The sequence below is a fragment of the Colobus angolensis genome, unplaced genomic scaffold, assembly GCF_000951035.1.
Source record: "Colobus angolensis palliatus isolate OR3802 unplaced genomic scaffold, Cang.pa_1.0 Scaffold7, whole genome shotgun sequence".
Taxonomy (NCBI): domain Eukaryota; kingdom Metazoa; phylum Chordata; class Mammalia; order Primates; family Cercopithecidae; genus Colobus; species Colobus angolensis.
In genome coordinates, this window is record NW_012120709.1 from 13,193,087 (window position 1) to 13,216,667 (window position 23,581).

General features: G+C 35.9%; 1 protein-coding gene across 1 annotated transcript in view; it reads right to left on the reverse strand.

Annotated features, from left to right (window-relative positions):
• Positions 1-23,581, reverse strand: part of GUCY1A2 (guanylate cyclase 1, soluble, alpha 2) — a gene marked incomplete at its 5' end in the record, with an annotated part of 327,669 nt that overhangs the window by 112,704 nt on the left and 191,384 nt on the right. The window contains one exon of the mRNA XM_011927025.1: positions 6,498-6,983. Coding sequence (XP_011782415.1) covers positions 6,498-6,983 — 486 coding nt within the window. The remainder of the gene's footprint in view (positions 1-6,497; positions 6,984-23,581) is intronic.

The window sequence follows — 23,581 nt, forward strand, 5'->3', positions numbered from 1 at the left end:
TCCAACAATAACTTAAGTACCTAAGTACTTTAAAAGGCTTTCTGTTTTACAACAAAACAAGGTGGAAGTGAAGCATTTCATTTTTCTGTGAAATCTAATTCATGCTGAAGCGATACCCTTGAGAATCTGTTGCATTTTCTAAAATCTGGCTTAAGGTCCAGTGAAGTAGCTTCGCATCAAGTGGCAAGACAAATCAAAATTCTTGAGGCATAAAGTTGTGTAGCCCTAAAACTCTATGTCAGAAACATCTGTTTTCAGCTTTTACAAAGGAGGTTAAAGATGGGGATTTATGTCTACTATAGCTCCTTAGCCAATGTACAAATTCAGGTGCTGTGAGTATTATCAGTACAAAGCCTCGGCAGTCTTCACCGAGATACCCAGACTAAAAGGGCTTGCCTGACTCTCAGTTTCTCTGGGATATTAACATGCACACTCAAAAGCGAACACTGATCACTTATATATAAGCTTATGTACAAGCATCTCTATCATGGATGTTTATCACTATTAACTTTTGCATTCTGTATTTATTTTTAGAAGGTGCCATGGTTTGAATGTGTTCCTCAAAATTCTTGATCCCCAATACAAAAGTATTGAGGGTGGGACCTAATGGGAGGTCATGAAGATGGAGCCACTATTTGAAGAGCTTGTAGGAATAGGTTCACTCTGCTCTCTTGCCCTTTGCATTCATCCATGTTGGGATATAGCAAGGAGACCCATATCAGATGCCAGCACCTTCACCTTGAACTTCCCAGACTTAAGAACTGTGAGAGATTAAATTTCTGTTCTTTATAAATAACCCAGTCTCAGGTATTCTATTATGACAGCACAAAATGTATTAAGACAGAATGTCTAGATTTTTTTTCCCACAAAGTGGTTAAGGTATTACAGTTAACAGGAGTCTACAGTTAATAGAAGACTAAAGCATAATAATATGCTGGCATAAATTAAATGAAATGTACATGATCTTAATGGCTTTTCTGACCCCTTTAATTGGTATTCATGGAGTTTGCAATTTATAAAGTTAACACAGTGTTTTCACTGGCCTTAAAAGACTTTTAGAAGAACTCAGTGTATCTAGTAATTTTCACACTGTATTAATTCCAACAGAGTCCCCAAGCAAATTTTCTGCATTTTCAAGGAGGGATATAACCAACCTCCTAACTCTAGTATCTCAGTGATTCTAATCCTGTTTTAGTATTTAAAAGCTCAGTGGACATCTCTATATCCTTTGATGAGGTTGCCATATTCAGTTCCCCTTTAACACTGTAGACTTGTCCTATGTACCCTCTGATTCTAAGCTTAATTCTGTCCAGGGAAAAGACTCTGCTTCTTTATCAAAGTTTGTACTGATACCCATATTTATACTTTCTATCTAGACATGCTGCCTGGTTTCCAGTTCCTGTCATCTAGACCCCTTGGGCCCAGTCCCAAGGTCTTGTATTCCCTAAGAGTTTTCCTGGATTTCCTCCTACTTTGCTAATTGGCCTGAGCTCTGCTTTTCCAGCTAGACTTATAATACTTGCGTTCCTTTGCCAATATGAACTTTGTGTTGTTTTTTTTCAGATTTTCAACATCAGATTCCCTAATGTAATAGAATTTTGGTCCTGGTATTTCCTGGTTGCACTATCTTGTCTTACTGTGGACTCCTTCCCAATCTAAACCTGACAATGTTTAATGCCATGGACATTTGCAAACCACACTTGAAAGCTGTGATGGGAATACTCCCTCTACCTTTACTCTAACAGAGAAAAGTATTTTATCACTAACATTTTTTTTTTCAGATGCAGTCTCACTCTGTTGCCCAGGCTGGAGTGTAGTGGCAAGATCTCGGCTCAATGCAACCTCTGCCTCCTGGGTTCAATTAATTCTCCTGCCTCAGCCTCCTGACTAGCTGGGATGACAGGTGTCCACCACCATGCCTGGCTAATTTTTGTATTTTTAGTAGAAACAGGGTTTCACCAGGTTGGCCAGGTTGGTCTTGAACTCCTGACCTCAAGTGATCCGCCCACCTTGGCCTCCCAAAGTGCTGGGATTACAGGTGTGAGCCACCGCGTCCGGCCATCACTACCATTTTTAGAGTTACCTGGGCAAGGTGATTTTTAAAACCAGATCAACTTTTATTCCATTTCACTGTTTTAAAAATATACCTCTTATTGCCTGCACCTGGGACTACTGCTCCCACAATACCTCTTTTGGTATGCTACTTTCCATAGGAGGAATGAAGACAGAGGTGCTGGCTGGTTTCTAACAAAGAGAAAAGATGGCAGAGGGGAGAATCTCCAACTTAACAGTATAACTACAGTTACTGATTCTGTAACATTGTTTTTAAACAGTTTCCACTTGGTTTCTGTCATTTGATCTTTGTCTAGATCACAGCCTAAATTGTACAAAAACTATAGGCTTCAGAATCAGACAAGTCTCAGTTCAAATTCTGACTTATGAGCCATGTTATCTGGATTTAACCTTTCCAAAACTCAGTTTTCTTATCTGAAAATATACATAATGCCACATGTTATTCAAGGAGGGATTAAATGAGATCATATTTTATTCTTTTCTAAAAAGCTCTGGGCCTACTAGGTATGTATATATAACACACACACACAAACACACACACACAATCACATAACACACATCCATGTATGTCTAGATAGATACACATGTCTGAGAAGTTCCAATGGCAGCTAATATTTACATTTACTACTATGTACCAGATGCTATTCTAAGTTCTTTGAGTATAGGAAAGCTCACTGAAATGCTTATGATGTAACTATAAGATTGATTCACTAAGTATCTTTATTTTATGGGGCACAGAACTGGAGAAAAGTCAAGTTAAAGTGCTTAAAGGTGAAAAGATGGGAATGCTAAAGATTGTATTTAAAATAGCACTGGAACACTGCAACCATGGCAGGACGGAATCAGAGAAAGTGGAGAAGTCTTTCTCCCTGTTTATCCAAAATCAAAGGTCTTCCCCAAGACAAATGTAAAATAAAGCAAAATGTACATTAATTTGCTTCAATAGTCAATGCATTATTTATTATTTTTTATTATTATTATTATTTGTATGCCATTGATTTACAAAATTAGATACTGGTTCTTTATGTTCATGAGAGAACAAGCTGAGAAGCAAAATATTACGTATGTTGTTTATGTCGACTTTTACTGAAAATTTGCCTTTCTAATTACAAAAGAAACAAAATTGTAATCCAGACTTCCTTCAATTTGCCTAGCTCTTACTTAGTACTCATATACCTGTAACATCATGGCAGTTAAGCATTGTAAAGGCTTTCATTTTCTCAGTGCTTGATATGAGCACAGCAAAATCTACAGCTTCTTCCTCAACCCTCTACTTTATAGAAAGCTTGATTATTTTGGCGGAATGATCTTATTATGTCTTAATTTATCTGGATTCTACCACTAAAATTATAATTATTCACTCTATCATCTACCTAATGATAGGAAAACATGGAGTAATGACATGAAGAAGAGAGGGGCAACTACAAATTTAGAGACTAGTATCTCATGTCATAGCACACTATGAAAGCCCCATGTGGGTCACTCCATCTAGTTCTTTTCTCTTGGCATTTAGTTTTGCCTGGCTTCCTTTCACATTTCTAAAAACACAAAAGGTGGGCTGTACCTTATTTTTCTCTGTGGTATCGTTATTCTACATAATTACTGAAATTCTATACACACTTTCAATTTAGCAAAACTCTTTTCATTTCATGAAATAAGAAGATTTGTGATCCTTACAAAAAAATTCTACCACCTCTGGGATTTTTTTGTTTCAATAGCAATTAAAAATTTAGCAAATAGTTCATGGTTTAAAACAGCACTATGTATATTTTCTAGAAAATACACTAGAATGTTTATGAAGATTACAGATCAGGCTGGTCAAACAGAAGTTTTCTAATTTATATCTCTCCTGATGCATTTCTCCCAATGTACTCTTTTAATCCTATACAGGACCAATATCTCTTTATTTGTCTTTCCTTCTCTGGCCAAACCATTATTGCTATGGATTTAGCATATATTGTATTTCCAGTCTGGATTTCCCAAACTCAACCTCCCTAATCCTGAATAAGCAGCCAAAGCAGCCCTATACACCTATCCTAGATACATATACTTACTAGCTGAGATGGTTGAGTGTCAACTTCATTGGATTGAAGGATAAGAAATATTGTTCCTGGGTGTGTCTATGAGGGTGTTGCCAAAGGAGATTAACACTTGAGTCAGTGGACTGGGAGAGGCAGACCTACTCTCAATCCGGTGGGTACCATCTAATCAGCTGCCACCATGACTAGGATAAAAGCAGGCAGAGGAATGTGGAAGGACTAAACTGGCCTGAGTCTTCTGGCCTCCATCTTTCTCCTGTGCTAGGTGCTTTCTGCCCTCAAACATTGGACTCCAAGTTCTTTAGCTTTTGGACTCTTGGACGTACACTAGTGGTTTGCTCGGGGTTCTCAGGCCTTCGACCACAGACTGAAGGCTGCACTGTTTTTGAGGTTTTGGGACTCAAACTGGCTTCCTTGCTCCTCAACTTGCAGACAGCCTATGGTGGGATTTCACCTTGTGATCGTGTGAGTCAATACCCCTTAATAAACTCCCTTTCATATATACATCTATCCTATTAGTCCCATCCCTCTAGAGAACCCTGGCTAATCTACTAGCACTGAAGATACGTTAAGAACACCAAGCCCTGGAATCTTATTTAGTTATAATTCATTGCAAAATTTCTGAAGCAAGTTTAGTTTAAGAAAAGTTGTGAACTAGAATTATTATGTGTGTGTGTGTGTGTGTGTGTGTATAAACATTTTGTAAGTTAAAACTTGTTGATTATTATTATGACTAGATGAAACTGTCCATGGTTTAAAAATATATAGGAAAATTTCAAGATCATACAGAATATTTCTAATGTTTTTCTGTGAGATGTCCTAGCTTATATCAAGGGAAGGAATGCTTGATGTCTAAGAAATCAAGTTGTATTTTAAAACCTTGAGCCTGCTTTGGTATACTCAGAAGCATCACATTTCTTCTTTCCTCAAAATTTAACTGATACTTATGTTTGTCAGGAATTCCCATGTTTTTTCCAGAGAATAGTTTATTTATCTATTATCATTCTCATTTAGTTGTATGAACTTAGGGCTAAAAAAACAAAACAAAACAAAACAAAACATGACTGCTTTAACTGGAGGAAGCGAACACTGCAAATCAGTAGTTTAGAGGGAAAAGACTGGTTGTTGCAGAGATTGGTGTAATAGTGCCCCAAGTACGGAGGAAGGAAAGTGTTGCCAAATTCAGCTGATCTCCTCTGTCCTGAAAGTGACCGTATAACATTATAGTATCTCTCTGGTTTAGAATCAGACATTTGGCTGCCACTGCTGTAAATTATATACCAATAAATTGTAAGGGAGTTAAAGATAATTTATAAGAACTTAATTTTCTGTAACAAGGAAAATCCCTCATACCTACTTCATACTGAATGTTTACCACTCAGAAGAAATTCAAGTAAAATATTTAACATTGGCTATATAGTTTACATAATGAAACTAAAGAGTTCCTTTCCCCAAGACATACCTTCATAAAATTACCCTCTGGATGATAATATAAAATGTACAAAGTGAATCAGACAGGTTCTTTCTAAATCTGCTTATGTGAAGATCATACTATAAAGTAAGTAGCTGGTCAATATGTAGTAGTAAAGAAGAAAATAAAACCTGCAGTTCACAACTATTTATACTTAAAGTACTTGATTCCCTTCATATAGAAAAAGCCCTGCACCCTGACAAATTGTGCAATACACGTAAGATTCTAGGTAAAGTTGTAGAGTTATCAATTAGGTAGATATGGAGCTAAATGGCTCAAAATATTGCTATGATCTTAATGAGAAATAAAGAATTCACCAAATCAAACCAACAAATGGTGGTTGGCACCAATTTTGGAAGTTTTTCCATTATGTAGCTTGGAAAATTAAGGTACTTCCTCAAAAACCCATTAGTCATTTGAGCAATAGCTGGAGTATTTATATATAGGTCTTTTTCTTTTTAGAATTATAGAGATCTCAGTTAATAATGCAGTGCAAAATACTGATTAGCCATATTTGATAATACAATGCATATTTTAACTTGCTATTTCTTTTTAACTGTAAAAATAAAATTCTTAGTTTATATTGGAATCCTATTTTCTAAGCAAGAATAATTCTGTGGTAAAAAGTTGCCTAAAATTCAACAAGTTTAATTTTTTTAATAAAAATAAATGTAGAGGAGTAGCTATACAGAATTTTTCCTTACTGAGCAATATCACGATTCTTCACAGTTATCTATGTCAATACAAATCAACTCATATTGAAAGTTTACTCATAAAGAAGAAACACCTGTATTCTCTATAAAGATTTCTAAATTAAAGAGTTGTCAATTATTTAGTATTAAGTTAAAAAATCAATTTAAGATGACAAGTTACTATTAAAACACATTTATATATAAGTAACTAAACTCCCTTACCTTATAAATATCCAAAAATCCACACTGGTGGTCAAATCTGGTGTACAGTTCATTCAGCATGCTGATTACTTGCATGGGAGTACACTGGGCACATATGGCTGTGAAGCCAACAATGTCTGAAAAGAGCATGGTGACATCATCAAACTTTCTGGCCTGTACTTGCTGCCCTTGCCACAATTGCTGGGCTACATCACCAGGGAAAATAGAATATAGAAGATCCACTGTCTTCTTTTTCTCTTCTTCCAGGGCCTGGTGAGTTCTTTCTAAAGTTGCCTTTAATTTATCCATCCTTTTCTTCAAGCCATCTTGGGCCTTTGCCTGCTCACCAACCAAAATGACATCTCGGGTGGCATCATGGATAGGGATGTCTGAGAGATGTAGCCCTCGGCCCATGAGTTCATCCAACTTGTCCACACATGGAGAGCCCAAAAATAAAATGGAATTTGATTCTGGAACATGGATCATTTGTCCTTTGACTTCCATCACCTGTGAAATTAACATGGAATTTTGATCAGTACTCTTCACATAGTAGGTTCACAAAATTTAATATATTATCTGATGAATAGAAAGAAAAAAATGTTTTATTAGCAATACTCAGTTACTGTATCCATATAAGCAAATTTAAATCTGATTGTCAGCCAGTTTAAAATTCATGGTTCTGAAGATAAACAATTGTTTTATATCTCACTCAGCTACTTTCTAAAGACAATAAAGAAATGGAAAGTGAGATCAGTGAAAAGTGAATCAGGAAAACATTTTTTATTTAAGATGATACTCTCAGGTACATCATGAAACTGGTTTATGAGCCAATTCAAAAGCTTTCAGCCTGCTAAATAATAATAAAATTATGGTAAATCCATCTGTCAAAATAACTATATTTAACTGTCATTAAAATAATACCCCTTTCAGAAAATAAATCCAGGAGGTTAAAATGAATCAAAGTAATTGTTTGGCCTTATGTAAATCATTTCTCAACCATTATAGTACTTTGAAAATGTCCTAGTTATTGTGCTGCTTAGATTAGTGGACAGTTCTCTTATTCTTAAAGATAAAAATATAAACTAGATATCATTAAGCTAACATTATCAGAAAATATCACTCAACTAGCATGTTCATATAAGCTAAAAATAAATTAAAAATAATAATTATAATACTGAAGGAATTTGGGTCATATGATAAAGAATCTGAGGGTACAATAATTTAAATCTATTCCTCTTTTCTATGCCCTTTCACTGGAGAATTTAGGGAACTGAGATTTAACGGGAAACAGTGAACACAAGCTTACACCCGGTAGCCTAACGAACACCTTCAGAGGGCACAAACAATGAGCACCAGTAGAAAAGGAAGGTGAAGGTGGGGTATGACTACAACTATAGCTATTTGGATTGGACTAAGGTGAAACTAAGAACACCTGGAGAAGAAGCTAGTTGCAATTACTTAGAAAGAATAGGCTAAAAGTCGACCAATTGGGACTGTGCATCAGTTTCATCTATGTTCCACTATCACACAGATTATGCTCAATACGTGCATTTTCCTGTCTTCTTTATAGCTAAATAGTTAAGCTAGTTGATAAAAACTGGTGGCACTGAAAATACATGTAATAAACTGTAGGGATTTGGATTTTTAAGTCCGTTAATATTTTTACTTTGCTCCCTTGTACCATTCACCAAGATCTTATTTATATAAGAAAATAAAATGGAATCTTGCTTGATGTTATGATTTTTATGGAATTAAATGCTCACTTTACCTTATGTAAAATTTCTGCTAAAGTTCAGTATTTCATCCTTTTATTTATATTACTCTCATTTATTCACTAAAATATTTATTGAGTATTTTCTGTTTACTAATAATGCTCTGCTCTGGATGATAAGGATAGAAAGATAAAATATGGTTCCCCTTTTCAAACAGACCACAGTATGGTGGAGAACCAAATCTATATTGGGCCAGAGAATAGGAGGAGGAAGACATTCTAAATTCACCACCTAAAATAGGCTCTCAAAATACTGCAGGCTATGGTTTGAGTAAAAAGAAAATAATTGTCCTGTAAAATATTTACAGATTGTTTTGTATATGTTTTGTATGTTTTTGGGGGGAGGAGTGTTGTTAATAATACATACTTTCTTGTTAATAGGATCTTAAGGGCATGGTAAGGAAGATACACATAATGTACAATCCCATAGTTTAAAAATTATTATTATTATTACTATTATTTTGAGATGGAGTCTCACTCTGTCACCCAGGCTGGAGTGCAGTGGCGCGATCTCGGCTCACTGCAAGCTCCGCCTCCTGGGTTCACGCCATTCTCCTTCCTCAGCCTCCCGAGTAGCTGGGACTACAGGCGCCCACCACCACGCCCAGCTAATTTTTCGTATTTTTAGTAGAGACGGGGTTTCACCGTGATAGCCAGGATGGTCTCGATCTCCTGACCTCGTGATCCGCCCATCTCGGCCTCCCAAAGTGCTGGGATTACAGGCGTGAGCCACCACGCCCAGCCTAAAAATTATTATATCCATTTTTTTAAGATTGACATAGGCACAAAAACCTTGATAAGCTTAATAGAGTTAATCATATTTTTAAATGGCAATGATAACATCTGATACTCATATATTTAAACTTCTATGTAGCTCTCTCTCTCTGTCTTCACATTTCTTTCCAATTACTTCATTTTTCTTCTCCCTCTTGCTTTCTTCTTTCTTCGCTCTTGCTTCCTGGAGTTGCACTTTTTTCACCCTCCTCTCTTCATTTGGTGTTTGTCTCTCCTTCTGCTGGTCTCTCTTCCTCATCGCTTGGACCTCACTCTCTCATTTTTTTCCATTGGTTCCTGTTTTCTTTTTCTTTCTCTTTTCTTTTTAAAAGTATCAACTTTAACATTTACCATCACAACTAAACCTTATTCTCTTTTGCCTTTATCATCTCCATCTTAATTTTAAATATGGAATCAGTGTACGTACGTATGCATAAATTAATATATATTGTTGCCTATATATGATACATTTTAAAGATTTCTTTAATTTATAAAAGTTTGAATTGAATAGTTCACATTCCTGTCTCAAAAATATAAAACAGTAAATATGTCTTTGATTTATATGTGGCCATTAGTTTTTCTGAAATCTCTACATACACAGACCCTGAAAGAAGAAAAAGTTGCTGATTGCCTACACTACAGAAAAATAATTCATAGAAGAGAAGCCCAAACAAATAAAGTAAATAACTTCCTTTTCAATATTTTCTATCAGTGAATTTTTTATTTAATAAATGGGCAGATTCAATGGCACCATTTGTATCTCTGTCGCCAATGTATTATTACGTTAATTGGAAAATAATATAAATTATCCTTCTTGAATTATTTTTCTCATTATAATTATAAGTTCAGAAATTCATCATTTTGAATTTATTAACTTAGCAATAAGCAAAACTATTATAAGAACTACATATTTGTATGTAAAAGAATTGTGGAAAATTGCTTAAAATAGAAACATCTATCTAAGGTTTTATTGCATCTTGCATCATATTGAAGTTACAATGAGATAGCACAGAAGACATCAGAAAAATAAACTGTCATAACATTTGACAGATTTCAGAAATTGGTAAGCATAACAAAGGGGAGTATTTTGCTTTGAGCTATAGTAAAGGGTTAAATGTCATACTATCCCAAACCTTGGTTGTCAGGTTCTGTTAAAGTGTCTGCTTTATTTCTTTTTTCATTTTACTTTTATACTTGGTTGGGGGATACATGTGCAGGTTTGTTATATAGGTTATTTCATGTCATGGGGGTTTGTTGTATGTTAATACACAGATACTTCTATGAAAATATTTACCACTGTTATCAATAAGTAATCAGAATTGAGTAAGTCCAGGTCATATAACTGCACATTACATGTCTTATATTTTTGCATATCTTGAGCATGGCCTAATCCATGCTCTCATGGAGCCTCAAGTTTTATAAGAAAATCATTTAAGGCAGTGTTACATACTAGTTTGAAAAGAAGGATTTGGAAGAAGTCAGGCCTGAATTTGAACTTCAACTCTCCTGACAATTAAGTGGGAAAACTGACCTAGGTTCAGTTCCTTATCCTTTCAAAGCCTCGGTTTCCTTACCTATAAACTGGAAAAGATTATAGTGATGTTGAGGATGATAATGCCTGTAGCTAACTCAACACATCTCTGAGTACTTGCTATTGCCCATATACTATGCTGAGTAACTTACTTAATACTTAATTTATATTTTATTACTGAATTTTACTCTTTTGCTAGCTATTACTATCCTCAGTTTTAAGATTTAGGGAGGTTAAGAGATTTGTTAAGAATACACAGCTAATAAGCAGTAAGACCAACACTCAAACCCAAACTGGACTGACTCCAAAGGAAACACTCTTAACCACTGTGGAAGGCTGATGGTGAAGGAGAGAGAAGCGAAACAATTACAATTTTAAATATAAATCAATGTGATGGCAAAACAACCTTAAAGAGATGTTCACAATGGGCAGTTAGGTGAAAAGAGAGAAATTGTTGCTACACATATAGATGTAGTTGCTATTTGCATGCCTATTCTTTAAAATTCAGTTCAGTAACAATTAGATTTAGTTTCTGGTCTTTCAGATCCCTGCAATGTCATCTATGAAAGCACAAACACAACGATATGTCCCCGGTGCTTCAACAATTAAAGGGGCTTCCAGAAGGGCTATTGCTCTTACAGAGCAACATTTGCTTTCAAAGAACTAGCTCTAGCTAAAAAGGCAGGAGACAGTGCCCAGCCTGAGAAGCTTCCATGTCCTTTATGTCCTGATATTCTCCCTCTCAAACCCACCATCACTCACTACCCAATAAAGTATATGGCTAGAGTCACCAGCAGGAGAAATTTTGCACAACAAATGCCCAGCTAGGAATTACTCTTCATCCACATGGGCTGAAAATCCCCTCCATATAGAGACATAAGGATATCTGACCTGGAGAAGCTTGCTCTGCACCCTCAAGCAGCATTACCAAGGACAGTAGGAGCCATGAGGCATGAAATAAACCAAGATGAAAATAGCACCACATAACCTCTGAAAATTACACAGTCATTGCAACTAAAAACCACAAAAGTAGGCCAGGACCTACATGCCAAGCCTAAACAGAGGAATTGACTGTTAAAATAAAAAATTTAAATAGAATCTAGAGTCTCCTAACATAATACCCAAATTGTCAAAAAATATAATAGAAAGTCAACCATCATAATAAGAATCATAATAAGAACCAAGAAAATCACAACTTGAGTGAGAAAAGATAATCGATTGACACCAACACTAAAATGAATCAGATGTTGGAATTATCTGTCAAGAATTTTAAAGAGGGCATAAGAAAATATTTCAACAACAATTATAAATTCTTTTTTAAATGAATTTTAAAAACACAAAATCTCAGTAAAGCAATAGGAATATAAAAATAACCAATGGAAATTATGGAACTGAAAAATACAGCAACAAAAATAGAAAACATGCTGGGTGGGCTCAAAATTAGAATGGAGATGATAGAGGATAGAATCAGTGAATTGAGGACAGCTTAATAGAATTTACTGAATCTGAACAAAAGAGAGAAAATGGGCTAAAAAAAAAAAAAAACTTTTAGGGATCTTTAGGACAATAAAAAAGAAATCCACATTCATATCCTAAGAGTTCCAAAAGTATAGGGGAAAGTAAGGTTGAAATAGTATTTGAATAAACTATAGATGAAAATGTCTTAAGTTTGGTGAAAGACATAAACCCACAAATTCAACTATATGGATTCTAAATAAGGATAAACTGAAAGGAATTCACTCCAAGATACATCACAGTTAAACTTCTGAAAATTAAATACAAAGAAAAAATTCTGGCCGGGCGCGGTGGCTCAAGCTTGTAATCCCAGCACTTTGGGAGGCCGAGACGGGCGGATCATGAGGTCAGGAGATCGCGACCATCCTGGCTAACACGGTGAAACCCCGTCTCTACTAAAAAATACAAAAACTAGCCGGGCGAGGTGGCGGGCGCCTGTAGTCCCAGCTACTCCGGAGGCTGAGGCAGGAGAATGGCGTAAACCCGGGAGGCGGAGCTTGCAGTGAGCTGAGATCCGGCCACTGCACTCCAGCCTGGGCCACAGAGCGAGACTCCGTCTCAAAAAAAAAAAAAAGAAAAAAAAAAAGGAAAAAATTCTGAAAGCAGCCAGAGAAACATGACACATTACTTACAGGAAACACCAATTTGAATGGCAGCTTATTTGTCATCTAAAATTATAGAGACCAGAAGAAAGTAGCACATTATTTTTCAAAATTGAAAAAGAGCTGTCAACTGTGAATTCTACATCTGGGGAAACTATTCTCCAAGAATTAAGTGGGGTGAAAGGACATCTGCAGACAAACAAAAACTAAAAATCTTTGTCCTAGCAGATCTACTCTTGAAGAATGGCTCAAGAAAGGTCTTTAAACAAAAGAAAAAGATAGAGAAAAAAAATATTTGAGCACCAGGAAGGAAGAAAAGGAACAGAAGGACTAGAAATATGGGTAAATACATAGAATATCTTCTCCTCATGAGTTGTCTAAATCATATGCGATGACTGAGACAAATATGATAATATTATACATTCTGATACTTTGATCATCATGAGTGGCCTTACAAGAGGAAGGCGGAGGGAGGCCACACATGCACACATACACCACACACAAAGGAGACGGTGACGTGAACAAAGAGACATAGATTGGAGTGATGTGACCTCAAGACCTGCCAGCAGCCACAAAAAGCTAGAAGCATGAAGCAGATTCTACCTCAGAGCCTCAGGAGATAGCATGATCCTTTTGACACTTCGGCTTCTGGCATGCAGCGCTATGAAAGAATAAACTTATGCTGTTTTAAGTACCAAGTTTGTGGTAATTTGTTCCAGTAGCCACAGAAAACTAATACCTTAACAACAAAATCTACAAAAATAACAAAATCTATAAATACTATCTAATTAATATCTAAAATAATTTGACAATCCAACAACAGCAGAATACTCTTTCTTAAAAAAAACAAGGACATCATGGAACATATACTGACCAAATCCTAAGCCATAAAAAAAACACACCAGAATAAATTTCAAAAGTTGAAATTGTACAGAATATGTTAACTAGATGAAATAATACTAGAAATCAGTAACTGAAAGACAACAGAAAAATTCCTAACAATGTGAAAAGGAAACAACACTTTTCTACACAAAAAGGGAAATACAGCATATTAAAATAAGTAGCATGCAGTCAAAGCAGTGAAGAGAGTGCTTATAATGAAGGTGAGAACAAATCACCCATCAATAATCCAAGTGTCTACCTCAGAGAATGAAAAATATAAGAGCAAAATAAATCCAAAGCAAGCAGAAGGGAGGAAATGAAAACCGTAAGAGAGGTAATCAATGAAATTACAAACAGGAAAACAATAAAGAAAATGAGCAAAAAAATGGATTCTTTGAAAAAAAAATCAATAAAATCAGTAAAGTCTAGCAACACTGATGAAAATGACAGGTAAGTAAACAAAAATCAACAATAAGGAACAAGATAGGGGTTATCACTATAGATAATATAGCCATTAAAAGAATAATAAAGGAATATCACAAACAGCTTTACATTAAAAAATTTGACAGTTTAAATGAAGCAGCCCCTTGAAAAAACACAAACTACCAAAACTCAACCAAGATAAAACTGATAATCTGAATCTTTTTATAACCATTAAAAACATTAAATATATAATTTAAAATTTTTTCAAAAAAATATTCAGGACAAATAGTTTTACTGGAAAATTCTAACAACTATTTGAAAATGAATTAACACCATTTTTCCAGTCTCTTGTAGAAATAAAAGGGGAGGGAACATTTAAATGTGGTGCAGTTCCACCCCTTCCTAAAGATTACATCAGCTAAGTTAATGAAGAAATAATTCATTTGTCCTCTAACATTCATCTTCTAGCTAGGATATGATGAGGTATATGAAATGACATTTATATCTGGCCCAAATTAAACAATTACAATATGAATTTTCCTTAAAACATATTGATAGGTGTCATCTTGCCCCAAAGATTTATCATTATGGAAAGTTTATCATTTAAGCTTGGAGTATTTGCACTAGGACCTCCAGCAAAAATAGCTCCTATAACTTTAGTTCCAGTAGCTCCTATTTAAGACTAGAAACTAACTACTAAAAGAAAACATAGAGGAAAAGCTCCTTGACATTGCTCTGAACAGCGACTTTTTGGACATGACCCCAAAAGCACAGACAATAAAAATGAGAATAGATCAATGAGATTCTATCAAATTAAAAAGCTTCAGCACAGCAAAGGAAACGTCAACAGAGTAAAGAAACAACATACAGAATAGGGGAAAATGTTTGCAAACTATATGTCTTACAAGGGTTTAATATCCAAAATATATAAATAACTCAAATAACTGACTAAGAGGAAAACAACAGATTAAATGGGCAAAAGGTCTGAGTACAGACATTTCTCAAAAGAAGACACACAAATAGCCAAGAGAAATATGAAAAAAATGCTCAACATCACTAATCAATGGTAAATGCAAGTTAAAAGATAAATGCAAATTAAAACCACAATGAGTTATCACCTGATACCTGTTAGAACGGCTATTACCAAAATGATGAAAAATAATGAGTACCAGCAAAATGCGGAGAAAAGAGAACCCTTGTAGACTGTTGGTGGGAGTGGAAATTAGTACAACCATGATGAAAAACAGTATCGACATTCTTCAAAAAAGTAAAAATAGAATTACTATATGATCCAGCAATCTCAATACTGAGTATATATTTTAAAATGAAATCAAATGACAGTTATCTGCACCCCCATGTTCACTGCAGCATTATACACTATAGCCAAAATATGGAATAAACCTAAGTGTCCATCAACAGATGAATGGATACTTGTGGTATGGAATGTGGTATATACAAGTATACCTCATTTTATTGTGCTTCACTTTATTGCCCTTTGCAGATATTGCACAGTTTTACAATAGAAAATCTGTGACAACCTACTGCCACCAAATCTACTGGTGACATTTTTCCAACAGCATATGCTCATCTCATGTCTCTGTGTCATATTTTGCCAATTCTCATAATATTTCAAGCTCTTTCATTATTATATGTGTTATGGTAATCTGTGATCAGTGATCCTTGATGTTACTATGGTAATTGTTTTGGGGCACCACAAACCACCCATATAAGACAGTAAACTTAATCAACATCATGTGTGTTCTGACTGCCCCACCAACCAGCTGTTCCCCAGTTCTTCTCCCTCTCCTCAGAGCTCCCTATTCCATGAGAACAACAATATTGAAATTAGACCAATGAACAACCCTACAATGACCTCTAAGTGTTCAAGTGAAAAGAAAACTTGCAGGGCTCTCACTTTAAATCAAATGCTAGAAATTTAAGAAAGGCAGGTCAAAAGCTGAGACCTGTGGAAAACTACACCTCTCAAGCCAGTTAGCCAAGTTGCGAATGAAAATGAAAGGTTCTTGAAGGAAGTTTCAAAAAATGCTACTCCGGTGAACACACAAGTGATAAGAAAGTAAAACAGCATTATTGCTGATCTGGAGAAAGTTTTAATGGTAAGCATGGAAGATCAAATCAGCCATAACATTCTGTTTAGCCAAAGCCTAATCCAGAAAAAGGTCTTAGATCTCTGTAATTCTATGAAGGCTGAGGGAGGTGAGGAAGCTGCAGAAAAAAGCTTGAAGCTAGCAGAGGATGGTTCATGAGGTTTAAAGAAAGAAGCCATTTTAAGCATTAACAGTTTGGAAGAAGTTTATTTCAACCCTCAGTGATGACTTTGAGAGCTTCAAGACTTCAGTTGAGGATATCACTGCAGGTATGGTAGAAATGGCAAAAAGCACTAGAATTAGATATAGAGCCTGAAGATGTAGCTGAATTGCTTCAATCTCATGATAAAACTGAAATGAATGAGAAGTTACTTCTCACGGATGGGCAAAGAAAGTGATTTCTTGAGAAGCAATCTACTCCTGGTGAACACGCAGTGAACACTGTTGAAATGACAACAAAAGATTTAGAATATTACCTAAAATTAGTCGATAAAGCAGCACAGAGTTTGAGAAGACATATTCAAATTTTGAAAGCAGTACTACCGTGAATACAATGCTATCAAACAGCATTGCAAGCTATAAGGAAATGTTTTGTGATAGGACGAGTTAATCGATACAGTGAACTTCATTGTTGTCTTATTTTAAGAAATTGTTAGAGCCACCCCAACCTTCAGCAACCACCACCCTGATCAGTCAGTTGCCATCTACATCAAGGTAAGACCCTCCACCAGCAAAAAGATTATGACTTGATGAAGGCACAGATAATCATTAGCATTTTTAGCAATAAAGTTTTTTTTTTATTAAGGAATACACATTTTTCAGACATAATGCTATTGCAAACTTAACAGACTACAGTATAGTGTGAAAAGAACTGAAAATGCACTGGAAAGCAAAAAATATTGTGTGATTTGCCTTTTTGTAATATTTGTTTTATTGGAGTGGTTGTAACCAAACCCGCAGTATCTCTGAGGTGTGCCTGGAGACACAAGAGAATACCATTCAGCCTTAGAAAAGAGAAAAAGACTGTCTTTTGAGACACCATGTTTGAACATGAAGAACATTATGTAAAGTGAAATAAGTACAGAAAGACAAGTACCTAAATACTGCATGGCCTCACCTGTATTGGAAGTATAACATTCAAACTCATACACAGAGATTATAATGGTGGTTACCAGAGGCTGGGATATGGAAGGATTGAGGAGATGTTGATCAAAGAACACAAACTTTCAGTTAAAACATAAATAAATAAAAATAATGTAGAAGAGGTTTGTTTTCCTTGCTTATTTGTTTTCATCATTCGATGTGTATTTGTGTTTTGATTCTTAACACACAATTATTCCAAAAAAATAAGGTGCTTTGAAACAAAACCAACTTTTCCCCATAGGGCTATTTATTTTTTTCAAAACATCTTAATGTCTGCATTTATAATAATGATTCATTTATTTGTTTTAAAAATATTTACTTCATATCTAAAACCTACCAATATTATGGTCTTCCTTAAGAAATTGTCACAGTCACCACAGCCTTCAGCACACACCACCTTGATTAGTGAGCAGCCAATACTAGGCTAAGCACTTTTTTAAAAACATATTATTCATTTAAAGACAGTCTCACTCTATCGTCCAGGCTGGAGTGCAGTGGCATGATATTGGCTCACTGCAACCTCTGCCTCCCAGATTCAAGTGATTTTCCTGCCTCAGCCTCCCGAGTAGCTGGAACTACAGGTACACGCCACCATGCCTGGCTAATTTTTGTATTTTTAGTACAGACAGGGTTTAAACATGTTGGCCAGACTGGTCTCAAAGTCCTGCTTCAAACGATCCACCTGCCTCAGCCTCCCAAAGTGCCGGGATTATAGGCATGACCCACACACCCGGCCTAGCCTAAGCACTCTAAATATGCAGGAACTAAAGCAGAAAATATGTGCCTTTTTACTGAACTATAGAAAAGTGTATGTGTGAGGAGGGGATTTTTTTTTTTTTTTTTTTGAGACGGAGTCTTGCTCTGTTGCCCAGGCTGGAGTGCAGTGGCTGGATCTCAGCTCACTGCAAGCTCCGCCTCCCGGGTTCACACTATTCCGCCTCAGCGTCCGGAGTAGCTGGGACTACAGGCGCCCGCCACCTCGCCCGGCTAGATTTTTGGATTTTTTTAGTAGAGATGGGGTTTCACCGTGTTAGCCAGGATGATCTTGATCTCCTGACCTCGTGATCCGCCCGTCTCGGCCTCCCAAAGTGCTGGGATTACAGGCTTGAGCCACCGCGCCCGGCCGAGGAGGGGATATTAACTCAAGGCGAATTCTGCTACTGTTTATTCAATAGATTGAAATGTTGCCTTTGTTGACATGAGATACTATATAATTCATATTGTTTATTCATTAAATAAACAAAAACACCAAAAATATAGCCCTTCAGACAATTTATCTTTCTGTGTTTATTTTCTTGTGTGTTTGCATTTAGTTTCATTTCTGTTCTTTAAATCTCAAAAATTCATTCTAAAAATAGATTTGAATTCTTTTTTGATAAATAAGCCGTAAACTACATAACCAAGTCAATTTAATGTTCCATGATTAGATGTCACTTTTCTTTTTAAATCACAGCAGGATTCATATAATATTTAAAGGAAATAGGTCTGTGCTTTATAGTTGAAAGAACATCAACAAATATTTTGGCATTCTGTTGTGCAAATTTTCCAAATATGAAATGTTTATGTTTTGCTTTTAGATTTATTCAATTTTACTTAAGCATTAAATTTTATGCTATGTGGAGAATATTAAATTTATATGCAGTCTTTAATACCTTACACAAGCTGCCTTTTTTCCCAAAGGGTGAAAATGATTTTATTTTTTAGCACATTCACACAATCAGTAAATCATACAGATTAAAGGCACAAAACTAAAAGTTTTCCTTGCTTTAAAACCAGCAGTTAGCCTGAACCCCTGGGGTGCTTTGGTCACCACACTGTCATTCACACATCCCATGGGAGATGTGGGTTCTATTTCTATATATCTGGTTTCTATAACTACACTTCAAGAAGCTATAAGAAATATATAGCACCACCATTCAATGTTCTGCAAAGACAGAAAATTCTCTACTTTTTTCAAGGAAATATTACGAAAACGATTCTGCACAAAGCGCTAACACAGTGTTACACAGGAATGAATGAAACCTCCTCAGCATAATAGAGAGCCATTTGGATGTGTAAAGTCTTGCTGGCCATTCTGACCCAGCCAATTTAACACAAAATATTCTGATAAAGCCTTAAAAAAGACTAACATCCAATTATTATGATTTATGTGGTTGTGTATTATTTTATATTATCATTAAATTATTATTATTATTTTATGTTAAAATTTATTTGTTCTTCCATTCCTCATTTCAATTCTTTGGATTAAGCGTGAGGAACAAGTCAGGGGTGTTTGTTTAATATATTACTTAATAATAAGGATAGTGTTTTGGCATTCTGGCTGAATTGCATTAAATATTTAAAAGAAATAACTAGAATTTATGCTGGGACCCAAGTTGGCAAAACCCACTGTTACATACTGAGAATCCTGGCTGTTGCATAAGCAGAATTAAGAAAATTTGAGTACAAAAAGAATTTTCTAAAGGACTAATAGAGCAGTAGCTTAGTCTATGGCTAAAGAAATACAGAGAACTGCTAAATTTAATATTTATTTATTTTTCAAATTTTATGATTTTGTAGAAATTCAAGACTTATCTTTTTACATTACCATATGAACAATTTGTTTTTTTCCTTGCTTTGCTAAATATTAACATTTTAATTGACCATGACACAAAAGTAAAATTGTGTAATTTTCCACTATCATTGTTTCTTTTTATTTTCTTTTCTCAAATTTTATTTTAGATCCAATGAACACATATGCAGGTTTGTTACATGGGTAAATTGTGTGCTGCTGGGGTTTGGTGTACAAATGATTTTATCATTCATGTAGACAGCATAGTACCCAACAGGTAGTTTTTCGACCCTCACCCTCCTCTCAGCCTCCTCTCCCAAGCAGGGCCCAGTTTCTATTGTTCCCACTTTTGCATCCATATGTATTCAACGTTTAGCTCCTACTTAAAAGTGAGAACGTGCAGTATTTGGTTTTCCGTTCCTGTGTTAATTCACTTAGGATAATAGCCTCCAGCTGAACAATTTGAACAAGCAATACAAATTCTAAGAGTTTTGGTCTCAAAAAGGTCTAGAGTTTAAAAAGAATATTTTTTAACTCCTGTACTCATCATTGTCCCTTATCAAAGTAAAGCATTTCTTTCATAGGTTATACAGTATAATGTATATTAATAAAAAAAGATACATTGGAACATCACAATTTGTCATCAACAATTTTGTGATTAAAGTAACAGTTGAAGGCATTGGAATGTATTCTAGGAAGAGGGAGAATAGGGAATAAGAAACAGAAGATATTAATATTTGTAATTGTTATTTTAAAAAATGTAGATTCAGGGGGAACATGTACATGTTTGTCACATGGGTATTTTGAATAATGGTGGGGATTGGGCTTCTGGTGTACCCATCACTCAAATATTGAACACTGTACCCAAGAGGTAATTTTTCACTCCTCAGAGCCCTCCTGAGTTCCCTGCTTTTGGAGTCCCCACTGTCTACTATTTCCATCTTTATGTCTGTGTGTACCCATTGTTACTGTAGACTTATCAGTGAGAACAGGGGATATTTGATTTTCTGTTTCTGAGTTAGTTCACTTAAGATAATGGCCTCCAGCTCCATCTATGTGGCTGCAAAGGATATGATTTCATTCTTTTTCATGGCCACATAGTATTCTTTGGCATGTGTATACCACATTTTTAAAATAAAATCAACAGGTGGTAAACACTTACGTTGGTTCCATGACTTTCTTATTGTGAAGTACTGTGATGAATATTCAAGTGCAGGTGTCATTTTTAATATAATGATACCCAGCAGTGGGACTGCTGGGTCAAACATTCGTTCTATTTTTAGCCCTTTGAGATATTTCCATACTGTTTTCCATAGAGGTTGAACTAATTTACATTCCCACCAACAGTGTGTTCCTTTCCTCTGCATCCACACCAACATCTATTGTTTTTTGACTTTTTAGTAATAGCCATTCTGATTGGTGTATGATAATATTTTAGTGTGGTTTTAATTTGCATTTCTCCAAAGATTAGTGATGCTGATCATTATTTCATGTGTTTGTTGGCTGCTTGTATTTCTTCTTTTGAGAAATGTCTGTTCATGTCCTTTGCCCACTTTTAATGTAGCTGTTTTATTTATTTATTTATTTATTTTCTTGTTGAGTTGTTTGAGTTCCTTGTAAATTCTGGCTATTGGTTCTTTGTTGGAGGCATAATTCACAAATATTTTCTCCCACTCTGTATGTTGTCTGTTTACTCTGTTGATTTTTCTCTTTTGCTGTGCAGAAGCTTTTTAGTTTAATAAAGTTACATTTGTCTATTTTTAGTTTTGTTGCATTTGCTTTTCAGGTCTTCATCATAAATTATTTGACTAGGCCCATGTTCAGAAAAGGTTTTCCTAGATTTTATTTTTAGGATTTTTGTAGTTGCAAGTATTATGTTTAGGTATGTGATCCATCTTGAGTTGATTTTTGTATATGATGAGAGATAGGAGTTCAATTTTATTCTTATGTGTATGACAAGCCAATTTTCCCAGCACCCCTTATTAACTAGGTTGTTGTTTCCCCACTATTTATTTTTGTCAACTTTGTCAAAGATCAGTTGATTGCAGCTATGCGGCCTTATTTCAGATTTTTTTTTTTTTTTTTTTTAACAACTACACGTGATTCAAAATATCCACTAGACTGGGGAACTATTGTCTCAAATATCATTTTGTCCATCCAATCCATCCACTCAATGGTATAAATGAAAACAAGGCATGGAGAGGAAGACAACTTGCATGACATCACAAGGCAAACTGGCAAAAAGGCAAGGATTGAACCCTGACCTCTTGACCTACACAGCCCACCATAGACAGCTCTGTGCCAGAATATGTTTTCACAAGAGTGAAGACTAGAATGTGGAGTTCAGTGGAATCCCAGAGCTAGGACATGAACAAGTCCATCAAGTAGCCTGTAAATATATTAATCAAAGATGAATCATAGAACTATTTCAACAAATGCTTCAGAGAGTATTTGTTTTAACAACTTTATTAATGATTTTCCTCCACATTCGTGAAAACATTAGAGGTGTAAAGGGGCCCTTACATTTTCAGTCGCACTGCTATATTTTATAAGAGAAATTATATGTTTGCTTTGTTTCCAATTTGGAGATTTGAGTGCTCTGGGCATATCCTTAATATATGCCAAGAGTCTGCTTGATGAACAAAGTCAATCTGTCACTCAGTAATAATCTTCTAATTAACCCTTGGATTTGTATAGCATGTTGGAATTTTCAAAGTTTCCACATAACTTGTTGCATTTTGTCTTCCTGCAGTTGTGTGGAACACACAATCACAATTACTGTAATCAGAGAAGCTAAGATGAGGGAGGGTGGGGTGAGTTGCCAGAGATCATACAGTTTATAAGTTAGGGAGCCCTGATTGGGGCCTGGACTACCTGTCTCACTCAGTATTCTTTCCATACATGGTGTGGAAAGATGAAAAGAGTGAGACTTTTGAAACTAAAAATGGCCTGACTTTAAAGCCTTGTTCCACCACTTGCTGGCTGAGTGATGACAGACAGATTACATGGTCTCTCAGGGTCTTAGCATCCTCATCTGTAAGACTGGGATAATGATAATTTTAACAGAACAGAGTTAGGATGAATATGATGGTTAATATTGAATGTCAACTTGATTGGATTGAAGGATGCAAAGTATTGAAGAATGCAACAATTCTATTAAGCTCGAAGTTAAGATTGCCACCTGGATACTTTGAGCTCCTCCTACCTTTTTTTTTTGTTTGTTTGTTTGTTTGTTTGAGATGGAGTCTCGCTCTGGTGCCCAGGCTGGAGTGCAGTGGCCGGAGCTCACTGCAAGCTCCGCCTCCCGGGTTCATGCCATTCTCCTGCCTCAGCCTCCCGAGTAGCTGGGACTACAGGCGCCACCACCTCGCCCGGCTAGTTTTTTGTATTTTTTAGTAGAGACGGGGTTTCACCGTGTTAGCCAGGATGGTCTCGATCTCCTGACCTCGTGATCCGCCCGTCTCGGCCTCCCAAAGTGCTGGGATTATAGGCTTGAGCCACCGCGCCCGGCCGAGCTCCTCCTACCTTTAAGTCCACAGGCTAAGAAGGGAGTTACAGTGTTGGTTGGGGTGACTGACATGGACTATCAAGATGAAATCAGTCTACTACTTCAAAATGGAGGTGAGGAAGAATATGTGTGGAATACAGGACATCCCTTAGGGTGTCTTTTAGTATTACCATGCCCTGTGATGTGATTATTGTCAATGGGAAACTAGAACAGCGCAATCCAGGCAGGTCTACAAATACCCCAGATCCTTCAGGAGTGAAGGTTTGGGTCACTCCACCAAGTAAAAAACCACGACCT